The 12274-nt window shown below is 42.7% G+C and overlaps 1 protein-coding gene across 1 annotated transcript; it reads left to right on the top strand.

Annotated features, from left to right (window-relative positions):
- Positions 1-3067: 3067 nt before the first annotated feature.
- On the top strand, positions 3068-12055 carry LOC134536207 (uncharacterized). The gene is made up of 5 exons (XM_063375861.1): positions 3068-3297; positions 7374-7497; positions 8537-8674; positions 10325-10485; positions 11737-12055. Exons 1-5 carry the CDS (start codon positions 3233-3235, stop codon positions 11912-11914), a joined length of 666 nt encoding a protein of 221 aa, XP_063231931.1. The 5' UTR covers positions 3068-3232; the 3' UTR covers positions 11915-12055.
- Positions 12056-12274: the final 219 nt, after the last annotated feature.

Here is a 12274-nt window from a genome sequence, read left to right as displayed (position 1 = left end):
AAATCACACAAAGTGTGTGGAGGGGTAATACTAATATAGGATGGAAAATGGCTATCAGTTGTCTCCAACAAATAAATTTGGATAGATAATGTAGTGACAACTCTATATGCCTACATGTTGTTCGATAAATCTATCTTATTGTTAATTACGATGTTTGATTTTGGTGCTTCAAACACAATGTACCAAAACTAGAGTGTATGTTCCTAAGAAAATGATAAAATCAATTTCCACAATTAACTACGAGAACTATCACACTAAGTTACAATGTACTCTGTATGAGCACCTTATTTTAAAGAGACGTGAAAAGTTATCTCAAATAATTTAGATGTGATATTACTAATTACATTTTTTTAGTGTCATTTTGTGAACAATGTATTTTCCATTCAATGGTTCACAAAGGAATTTCCAACAAAATACAATGTATTAAGTTGTAAATAGGTACAGCTTATGTCAGAAAAAATTAATGATTTCAAGCGTTGCACGATTCTCTCAGTACCAAAAATATAATTGCAAATAGACAATTCAATTGTTAATCCCAAAATATGTTTATTTATTCTGAAATTTGTATTCTAAAATAAATATAATTTCATGCTCTGGCTTAGCTCAATGCTTGAAGACCAGGACCTCTGAGTCTAAAATTACTCATGTTCATGTCTCCAAATAAATTAAGCAGTGTGTGATTTAACATGCAAGATAAACTAATCTTGTCAGGTTAAATATTTATTTGAATCAGTTGGCAACGACGATAGCACTGATGAACCCAGAAGATTTCCAGTGAAAACAGTTGCGATGTTTCGGGAACTTGCATCTGTTCCCGTCATCAGGCACAAATAATCTGTTGTGTCTGTCTGTTGTTTTGTCTGTAGTACTTGTTTATCTTCATCGCTGTGTTTATGTGTTTGCTGCGTTGTCCAGGTTTGTTGTCTGCCTGCATTTAATCTGTCTCGATTTTGTTAGCCCACTATGTTCGTCTGTGTTGTTATATTATTTTTTCCATGATTTAAGTTCCTTTAACGGAATTTTTGTGCTGTATGATATTTATCTGATATTTATATGTTCAACATTTTTGTCCATGCTGTCATCATCGTGTTGTTCATAATAATTTTTTAGTTACCTCATTGGTTCTGTTTGTCCGACATCAGCTGATTGTCTTGTTTTTTCTGTGAATTTTTTGTCTTCATATTTTCATTTATTTTCATTAATTTTATGATTTTCGGAATTTTTCCATGACAAACAGTACAAAACTGCAAAGGCGAATGTCCAAAAAACTGCATTAAATCAAAATTCCCCTATTGCTACATGGTGTTGTGAGTCAAATAAGACAGCCCTTTCAAGCTTAAACACACGGGCCCTGAAAAGAGCTGCATGGTATGGGGAATTCTTAGGGAATTGCGTGGAGCTTCACATAAAACCGCAGCATGTCACAGAGGGAAGGCTTGACCCTGGGCTGGGTGCGTGCTAGAGCGAGCGAGCCACCACAGCCAAGCCCCAGCGAGACTGGATCACAGTGCCGGCAGCAAGGAGTCACCCAGGAAGATGCACCACCTTTGGGCGATGCAAAGTCTCTCAGCTTCTGCGAGGATTACATGATGAGCGCACCGCAGACCAAACTACAGTCGGAAAGGACCAGTGGATGCTCACGTGATGATGCCATTGTGGTGCTGGTCCCAAAGTTATTGCATACTGCAACAGATAGAGATGCTTGGGTGGTAGTTTAGGTCTACAGCTTAATATAGAAGGTAGGGTTATCATATTTACATCATAAGCTTGTCACTCAGAAAAAAAACTATATAAATACCACTCATTAATTCCAGAAATGACTGAGTTATACAAATACTACATTAAAATAAGCAAAACTTACATCACTTAATATGTGTACACAAATTTAAGTTACAAAGATTAAGCATAAAACAAAGCTTTATGTTACTAAACAATGTGCTTCATATTAACGGCAAAAACCTTCACTGCCAATTTGAGAGAAAAGATAGACTAGTCTCACATTATGTAAAAAGAAACCGCCTCGAAGTGTTTTTTTTTTCCCCGTGAACAATGTAGTGAGGCGAGGACTTCATGGCAACACTCAAAATTACTTGAAAGCTTTGGGGTCTCTTTTCACACATGCTTGGCCTAACATACTTCCTCTGCCAGGGTGGGAGAAGTACTTATTTGAGGCATACATACCTGAAAGGCCAGTTACGGAGGGAAGAAGGTGAGGAATCGAGATGAAATATGGGGCCAAAAGTTCAAAGGAAGAGCTGTATAGTCAGAGTCCAGTGCCTTGACACCACTGAATACGGGGAGTTGTTACCAGTCAGTACCTGAATATAGTTAAAAGTTATCACTGCAATTAATAGAAAACTCCAACGTTTGACATAGAGAAGTAGGTAGTGGGTGGCAATCCATCTTCTGTAACTCTCCATGGACCAGCTGTTCGATGCTTGGATCTGGCGGTCGGACAAATGGACTTGCAACTGCTTCGAAGACGATATGGTTTTAAGCACAAACTGTTTCAGTGCTGTCTGGTTGAGCAACTTGTCTAGGCAAGGCAGTAGTGCAGTGGATTGCTGCTGTCCTCTGTACTGGAGAACCGGAAGGTTTAAGGGTTTAACGTCCAGAACCGGCGCGTCCGTACAGGCGAACCAGGCAACCGCCCAGGGCGCCAAGTAGCTGTGGGCGGCGCAGCACGACTCATAACAGCTGATATAACATGTTTAACGATTATTGAAACTAGATGAAAATGGATTTTTGTAACACTTTGGAATGTTTATATTGATATAAGTAATTATTTAAAGTCCACGGTGGCCTGTTTATGATTTGTAATAAGTAAAAAAGAAAAAAAAACACAAGCCTGCTTACATTTGATTGTTGACAAAATCTTAGGCTTATGTGATGTATTTTGAGGCAAGGACAAGGACAGTTTTTTTTTGGGGGTGTCCGCCCGGGGGGGGGGGGGGGGGCATTAAGGTTTTTCGCCTAGGGCGCCAATTTACCTTGCACCGGCTCTGTTAACGTCACAGTGTTTTGCACGGAGGCCCAAAGGTGGTGGGATGTCCAAGGTCGCAGTGGGCTCCGAACCACTCGAGCAACAAGTTGTCGGGACCACCGCCACGTGAGAGACACGCGGCGGCGATCACGGCCGCCGAGGTTCTTCGTGGCGACGGAGGACGGCGATAGTGTCCGCGGGTGCTATCAGCGGCTGGCTCATTGTCCGCCGCGCTCTCGCCCGGGCAACATGACTCGCCTGCTGCTGCCTCTGTTCCTGCTCGGCGCCCTGGGGAGCGGCCACGCCCTGCCCAGGTACCGCCCCCTCTCCCCCATTCACCCGGGGTCCCCGCACAGATCAAGGAGGGAAGTAAACAAGTGCGACTCTTACAGTGGGAACTGAAACCATGTTCCACGCGACATGTGTCGCTAATACGTTTTTTTTTGTTGTTGTATTAAGTTATCTCCTTGGCGGCGCAAAACTAATTTAATCGATGCGAAAATACTGAATGCTGTTTTGTAATAAACCGTCATGTAATAAATAAAGTAGTATGAGGTGCAAAAACTCGCTGTATTACACACCTAAACAGTGGCGTAGCCAGGATTTGTGTATGGGGGGTGTTAAGGGGCCCGCCTACCTGGGCACACATACGGTGTGCAGAGCTTCAGGAAAAACAACGCGATTTCAAAACTACTCAAGATATCCGAGTGGGGCCTATCTACGAATAGCATTTAAGAGTTCGCTGAGGGCCGAAAAGTACTTTTAATTTCGGATTAAGTTTTTAAACTGTATTTTTAGAAGCGTTAAAATGCCTAAAACGCGTGTTTTCAGATTAATTTTTAGGCATAAAACAATCAGTACAGATTCTTGAAAGCACTTAAGGGGCTTGCATAACATTAACACCTTTATCTTCATTTCTCCGCCATATAATGTTACGGTCACCGCTCAAATTTCACAGTTATCCTGTGACGACGAGACGAATGCGCGCCAGTTCAGAGACTTGCGCTTAGAGGCTACACCGCGCTAGAAGCACCAGCAAGCGTCGCGCTTATCATCCCGCCTCACTAACACACATACACCCCTGACGAGGCGGCCCCCCCCCCCCCCCCCCGTATTAAAGCGGGGGGGGGGGGGTGTATGGGGGTCCTCCCCCGGGAAAATTTGTTTCACTGATGAATAAGAAATTAATTAAAGACTTGGTGCTAAGGGGGCGGGTTTTGAAACACACCCCCCCCCCCCCTGGCTCCGCCCCTGCACCAAAATAGAGTGAATTTTCACTGGTTTGCATGATAACAGCTTATACATTACTTCTCCTAATAAATGAATGTAGTTATGTCAGCAACTACTATCTAGCGGACGGGCCCATAACTAGGTCTCAGTCTCGGTAGTTAGAGTTCCTCCCCCACGGTTGCCCGGCCGAGACCTCTCAACCACCTGGTGTTGGTACGTAGCTCACCTGAATGTGGCGGAGTGGCCGTGCTTCATACTGCCGTGGGTTAGGGTATTACTAAGAGATAATGCGTTATTTAACACCAGTGATAGACAGTGAAATAATTAAAATGGTAATTTTTTTTAAAATCAAATTTACTGGGCCTTGTGCTTATCTTAAGTTAAATCTTTCACAATGAACTATAACATATGGTTTTGGCATAAGAAATTATGAATAAAAATTAGTTTGCCTCTTTCTGGTTCACCATAGTAATTTTTTGTACTGTTTCGTGTGTTTTAATTTTTTGCGAATATACCTATATTTTTTTTTTATGGGGTAGAAGTCGTCCTCAGCCTAAGTTAGGAACCATCGCAAGTGTTTTCGGTAAACTATGGGGAAATGTTATCAGGATATTTTGACCAATATTTGACACGTGTCCTTACACCGAGACTGCTGTGCCACCTTGCACTGTAGCCAGGGGCGCAACAACTAAATTTCCGAAGGGGGGGGGGGGGCAATATACCTTTTTATAAAGAATCATCGATCCCCCCCCCCCCCTATTGAAGCAAATTTGTATTTCAAGGTGGAAAATGGTGCTATTTAAGCAGTTTTATTATCTAAAAATTGATTACACAGCACTTTATTTTCCCCCGTTTGCCCCCACTTCAAGGTTTCAGAGGGGGGGCAAAATACCCTTGCCCCCCCCCTCCCTGTTGTTGCGCCCCTGGAGTAGCGAAACATGTCACGAAATTGAGACCACAAAGCCATACACGTTTTCAGCGCCCAGATGTGGAGAAAACAAAATTAAGTCCCTTCTATGGCCATGACACATCTAACAAATCTGATTTTTGGAACAGAGATATTCGTGGCCAGAGTCGTCGATACACTGCTATTCTGGGTTGAGGCACAGTCTATTTATTAATTCATAAATTTAAAACGCTGTTCTGAAGTCACATTAAATTATGCACAACACAAATTTTAAAGCTGTGTGAGATAAAATAGTTTAACGAGGCATTAAAAAAAAACCACTCAAATATAGAAAATATACCACATGTAGTTTGAATTCGACATAGGATTTTTTTTTAGCTATGACATTAGCTAATAAGCCATGTTAACGCATCGAGAGTATAGCCTAGTGTTTGGAGCTCGAAATACGAGTAGACTGGGGAAGAAAGAGAGTAACTGTGCGTGACTGGCTGCATATCTTTGGGCTTAATGTGTGAACGTCTACATACCACGAGCGTCTCTTGGGGGGGGGGGGGGGGGGGATGATAAATATTTTCAAGTACATCCAGTAGTTTTATTTATACTATTTTCATGTTCATAAAATACATGTATTTACAGTGATGACATAGTAGATCAGGTGTCAAATAAAAATTACATACAAAGCATTGTTTGAAAATAAACACACTTTTATACTTATCTCAACGAAGGTACCAGCATTTAAATAAATAAATTGCTTTCATGTTCCCCTCAAACCTTTTGTGCCAGAGACGCCCATGCTGCATACCCCTGCGTGCAAGGTGTGGTTAGCTACGTTAGTGAATGCAGCTGTTGAATGCCAGTACCTACACTTGGTCTATCAGGAGCATCCTGTCATGTCATCCTCGTACACGTGTGAGACCAGTCTTACATATTAGGTATCTTTGAAAGATTTGTGTAATGGGAGTGCATGACCTGATGTAAGCTTTTGGACATACGCCATTGCTACATACTTGTGCTTAGCAATGGCGTATGTCCAAAAGCTTACATCAAGTCACCAGTCTTACAGTTTATCCCACAGGTTCCCTGGCTCACAGGAAACGATGGATCCGGAATAAGTGAAAATGCGAACAAGGAAACCCCATACGATCATTTTGCTTGGGAGACAGCATTGCACAAACTTCTCACGAAAATAATCAATTTCGGAAACCATAAACTACCAAACAATTTATGGAATTTATCTCGTCGTGTTAACCTTGAAAATACCTAGGCCATGATAGGCAAGATTCACCCAGTGACCATGAGAAACTAACTTAAAAAAAAAACAATCTAATTAATCTTTATTTAAACATATCTTCAAAATATTGCGTTGTACGGCGTGAGATTATCTACAAAAGATAAAATTTGATTGTTCTTGGTTCTTGTCACCTGTGTGCTATCTGTGTGCACTTCACGTCAAACGATAGCTCTGTTCTTTGAATGATTCTTGCAATAATATGATTTGCTGATTTTTCTTGTTTTCTGCGTCTTTCTATATTGATATTTATTGGTCCATTATTCGGGTTTTCTGTATGGCACATATTGCAAACTAGCAATGGAATTGTCCAAATTAATTATTAAAAAAAGCATAATTTATCACGAAATTGGTAACAAAAACTAATTAATATACAACAACAAAATACCCAACTCGAATGTGCAACGTAAATCGTAGTAGTCAAATAGATAATCCAACACATAAATTGGAAAAAAAATTAGCTGGTTTATTGGCCTTTATGATAATATATATGACTTTATAAACATGGAAAATGCCAGCTTTCTAGTGGCTGTTTGGTTGAGAGAATTTGCAATACGTCTTGAGTCTATTTATTGACTTCGAGTCACCTAGATATACAGTGGGCCAGAATTCAAGGAATATGCTTGTAATAATAAAATAATAATAATATTTATTTCCCCCTTTTTTACACTTTGTTAACAATATCCACTTAATTAACCAGGAAATTTAGCACTCACGAAAGCAAGCTTGTATGTGAGTGCATCTAGTCACTTCAAATTACATGCGGTATTTTGAAAAAATATTTTTTTTTTTTTTTTAAATGTGTGATAACTGAGAAATAAGTATATAAAAATTTATAACCTAAGAAAACCTTTACATTAGTTTTATAAGATAAAAGTATCCGTTCTCCAGATATGCACCACAAATAAATGAGCAGGCCTCGACTCTGTGGCCCGCCGAGCAGGATCATGGTCGCATTGTTGCAGGCCGCGGCTGCAGGCGGACCTGAACGGCTACATGGACAAGATGATAGCCTACCTGAAGGAGTACCTCAACACGCACGACATGAACCCGTACCTCATGCCCAACGTGACCCGCTCCCTCAACCTGGTGAGTCACGACGCAGTGAGTAGGGAGATCGTCAAGGTTCTGGACCACACCTGCCCAATGCGCAGTAGGTAGGAGTAACATGGTGATTCTGGAACACGTGCCTCCCAACGAGCAGTAAAGAGGGGGAAGATGGGGGATTCTGAACCACAGCCGACCCGATGTGCAGTAAGTAGGGGGAATGTGGTGGTTCTGGACTATTACAGCTGGCCCAATGTGCAGTAAGTAGGGAGAATGTAGTGGTTCTGGACAACAGCCTGCCTAATGCGCAGAAAGCAGTGGTGGTTTAAAACCACAGCTGGTGCTCATTGCAACCATATGCAATTCACACTTAATATTAACATTTATATCGATTTACCAGAGTTTTCAAAGTCGGTGTTTTAATTTGTAAGAACAATTGAGAAGTTTTTATTGAAAATTAAATTCATTCAATAGTAATGACCTGGTGTTATGAAACTTTTAAGTCAGCAAGGTGAAATGTTTCTATGATAATCGTGTTTATAATATTTTTCTATGTGATGGGCGATATTTTTTGAAACCAAATTGTTTTATTCAGTAACATTTTACAATTTTGTGAATATTTTACATTATTGGCTGCCAAGTTCCTCCAGGTGTGGTGTAGAAGCGCGTGAGAGTAAAAGAGAGTAGGCTAGGTAGTGTATGATGCACACCGTGCCAGTAAAAGGGAATAGGCTAGGTAGTGCATGATGCACACAGTGCTAGTAAAAGGGAAGAGGCTAGGTAGTGCATGATGCGTACCATGCCAGTAAAAGGGAAAAGGCTAGGTAGTGCACGATGCGCACCGTGACAGTAAAAGGAAATATAGTGCATGATGTGCACCGTGCCAGTAAAAGGGAAGAAGCTAGGTAGTGCATGATGCGCACAGTTCCAGTAAAAGGGAAAAGGCTAGGTAGTGCATGATGCGTACCGTGACAGTAAAAGGAAAGAGGCTAGGTAGTGCATGATGCGCACCGTGCCAGGGTGACGGTCAGGCGCGGCATAGTGCATGCAGTGCAGGACATCGGTCTCACGGCTGTTGCAGCTGCTGCTGAGCTCGGAGCTGGACCTGTACAGCGGCCTACTGTACCAGCTGGATACTATACAGAGCGAGGCGGCCAGCATGGACTACGGCAACCAGACGGCACTCATCACCGCCGACCTGGGCTTCAACGAGCTCAAGGTAGCGCTGCTCCATCCCTGCTTTTACTGTTCGAAAAAGGGGGATTGTCTGTAAAGTCGGTTTACGGACGATAATTTTACGTGATAACGCCATAAGAAAACATTGATGAAAAATTGCATACTTTTTTAATTTACAAATATTATTTACAGGTTTTGCAAATTTAATTTAAATAATTTGTTTAAATATAATTACGAACAATTAGTTAAAAAGACCACCTTAACCTGTTTGATATTATAGAAGATTTTCTCGCACGGTGGTTGGCCGGTTCTTGCACGCTGGGCTCAGGCGGAACGTGACAATTTTTCGTGCGTGCAGCCGGCGTTCATCGATTTATAAGACGTTATCACGTCAAAAAAGGTTTTCTTTTAGTAAGTTGTACGTGATTCACTTATTTTACCGTTAACCGTCAGTTATTAACGCACGGTCTTAGAGCTACCGTTTCATCGAATCGGTTAAAAAAGTAGCTCGAGACCAAATGAATCTGGGAATTGATTTTCCGAGTCTCTCCTTGGTGTATAACACATGCGCCCTTGGTGCTTACACGCTTCCAAGACCGAAAACTCACACTTGGATCGTTTTGAGGGAAAATGCCCATTCTTCAACTCAGTGGAGTGTGTAAACCGAGTGATCACCTCTAGATGGAGGCATTGTCCGTGGTTCCTCAGCAGCGCCGCGACTGTCGGAGCAGGAACAATGGTCCATCAGCGCCGGGCCCCGCCCCGGGCCTCCGGGGCGGGCCACGCAGCCGCCAACTTGAGACGAGCTCCCGCGCCAAGCGCACCCACGAGTCTCACAGTCCTGTCGCATCAATAACCATCCACGAGTTCATTTGCAATCGGCAAGTCCACAGCACGCAGATTCTGTAAAACTTTTCAATTCTGGAAAGACGAATTTCTAAAAGCCCGGTCACACGATCAAATTTTCCCTTCCAATACCTTCCAATATGTTGTTTCAAATAAAGTTGGAGGGTCATGACGTCACCGAAAAAGTCACTAGCACAGCCATGTTTGTTTGACATGTTGGATTACTTGAGTTTGCATAAAATATTTTTCATATAGGAAAGGTTCTAAAATATGTTGGATGTTGGATGCATTCAGCCAATCAAAATCGTGCCCAGCTAAAACAGAAATGACGTCCGTTTCCGTCTCGACGATTCTGCAAATAGGTGATTAAAGAGGTTATACAAGTTAAATAACTGAAATAATCTAAAATTGGATGTCAAATGGGAAAATATTTTATGTGTGAAAATACATTTATATTTCTATAAAATTAAAAAAAAAATCACATACCATTTATTTTTATTATGTTATGAAAATTATTGGGGTTCCATTTATTTTGTAAAAAATATTAAAATTCTCAGCACTGTGTTGCGTTATTTAATTTCAAAATCAAAATCAGATAGGGCAACAGCTCATTGAGCCCAAACAGAAAGTATAGCAGCTCCTGGAGTTCAAGCAGTAAGTACTACAGCAGCTCATGGAGCCCAAGCAGTAAGTACTACAGCAGCTCATGGTGTCCCAGCAGGAAGTACAGCAGCTCATGGAGCCCAAGCAGTAAGTACTACAGCAGCTTATGGAGCCCAAGCAGGAAGTACAACTAGCCCTGCCAGTAGCTCGCACCCAGGCTGAGACCTCGTGGCCCGTGTTGCAGTACGAATACCCGTTCAGGGCGAGCGTGGACGGCCTCGCGGTGCGCGGGCTGGCGCACGGCGTGCTGGACGACCTGAAGGTGCGCGTCGAGCTGAACGCTGACCTCGCCAACCTCACGGACGTGCACGTCTCCCTGCAGGACCTCGTCATCTCGCACACCGGGTAACCGCGCACCTGTCTGCGACCCGCTTTGGGGGGTCAGTCCCCGGCATCTTGCACTGTCCCATCTGCCAGACCTTCTACACCTCGACGCGAGACCAGATGTTTTCTAACAGGCACTAGTCTGCAAGCATCATCACACCAGTTCACAAGTGTTGACTGCAGCAACAAGCCAAAGCCAAGCACTAAGTCAACACGGAAGCTCTATATCAAGTGGGCTTATTTGAAATGGCAAGATGACCCTTTACCATGATCAGAATAACGAGCATGTACTGGGACTTTGACCGTTGGGTGGTCAGATCTCTCGCTTCCTTCCCAGGCGATCCGGGTTTTGTTCCCTTTGGTGGGGAAACTAGCTGTCACAGCAGACGGGAGATGTGGGGACACTGCTGTGAGCCGACAGGTTTTTCTTCTCGCCAGTGCATTCCGTAAGGGCTCCATCCACAGGACGAGTGCGGCGAGGACTGGGCTGGGATCCAGGGATGGACTAGTCCATGGCCTAATGGAAGCTAATAGTGGCTTATCGTCTCTAAAGACAGAGATTTAATTCTTCCATCCATACAAAATTTACATTTTTCAGTCATTAGGGTAGTTACGTTCTTCAGTAATTCATGAAATAGAGAGTTTTGATTTAATAGCAATTTCTTGGACATATGCCATTGCAGTTCTGCACTGTTTGTCATGGGAAAAATTCATAAATAAAAAATAATAAATAAAAATGTAAAAAATTAAGCCACAGGAAAACAAGCCTAAATCAGCTGATGTCTATCTGATTGAACCAACACTGTACCTAAACAGGTGTTATGGACAACACGACCGTTGTATTATGAAGATTCGTATTGGTCTTTTAATATATAAACATATTAATCAGTAATATTATGATCTAATTTTCTTCCGAACAGCTTAACTATAGTCGTTAATAAAAGCAGGCTAGAACAGCTGATACAAATATAAAAAAAAACATCCGCCATATTGTAAAAAAAAAAACAAATGACTTTGCATTTGACGGCTAATGCTCCATCTGTATCCTTTCATAATCTCTGGAACAAACCCACTGCTCAGCCCAATATTCCCATGTTGCATGTGGCAGGTGTGGCTATCGCGGCAGGAGTGACTGGAGCGATGGGAGGTGACGGGAGTGACTGGAGAGACTGGAGTGACGGGAATGATGGGAAGTGACTGGAGTGACTGCGGTGACTGGAGTGACGGGAGTGACTGGAGTGACGAGTGACGGGAGGGTGTGGCGGCCCGCAGGACGCTGACCGTGCTGCTGAACGTGGACGGCGGGCTCCTGGACTTCGTGGCCGACGCCGTGTCCTCCGTGCTGACCGGGGTCTTCAAGGACATCGTCATGGCCGAGGTGCAGAAGGAGGCCAAGGTGGCCGTGCAGAGCGCCATCCGCGACATCGACTTCAACGTGGGCGGCCACTAGCGCCTCCCGTCCTTCCCCCGGCTACCAGCCTCTCGCTGGCCCGGAACTCCTCTGGAACTCCTACTTGCTTGTGCACCAACTCCTCAACAGAAACTGTCAACAAGGGCTCGTGTGGAATCAACAATATAGGGTCAAACTTTGCGGGTATTTATTTTTTACCATAGTAGCCTTCATTTATGTATTTATATCAAGTACTTGTTTTACGTCTACTTAATTTCAGGGGAAAATCCTGAAGTTCCACGAGCATAAGTTTTCTTGCAGTTTTTAAGCCAAACTTTGTGGGTTATCGTTTTAATAATTGTTTTGTACGAAAAAAAATTCCATCATTAATTTTTTTAAAAAACTATTTCCATATTTTTG

The sequence above is a fragment of the Bacillus rossius genome, chromosome 10, assembly GCF_032445375.1.
Source record: "Bacillus rossius redtenbacheri isolate Brsri chromosome 10, Brsri_v3, whole genome shotgun sequence".
Classification (NCBI taxonomy): Eukaryota; Metazoa; Arthropoda; class Insecta; order Phasmatodea; family Bacillidae; genus Bacillus; species Bacillus rossius.
This window is presented reverse-complemented; position numbering and strand designations above follow the sequence as displayed.

Coding starts and splice junctions, on each gene's coding strand:
- LOC134536207 (XM_063375861.1), top strand. CDS start 3,233: ATGACTCGCCTGCTGCTGCCTCTGTTCCTGCTCGGCGCCCTGGGGAGC. Junction 3,298..7,373: donor AGCGGCCACGCCCTGCCCAG/GTACCGCCCCCT, acceptor GCATTGTTGCAG/GCCGCGGCTGCAGGCGGACC. Junction 10,486..11,736: donor CTCGTCATCTCGCACACCGG/GTAACCGCGCAC, acceptor GGCGGCCCGCAG/GACGCTGACCGTGCTGCTGA.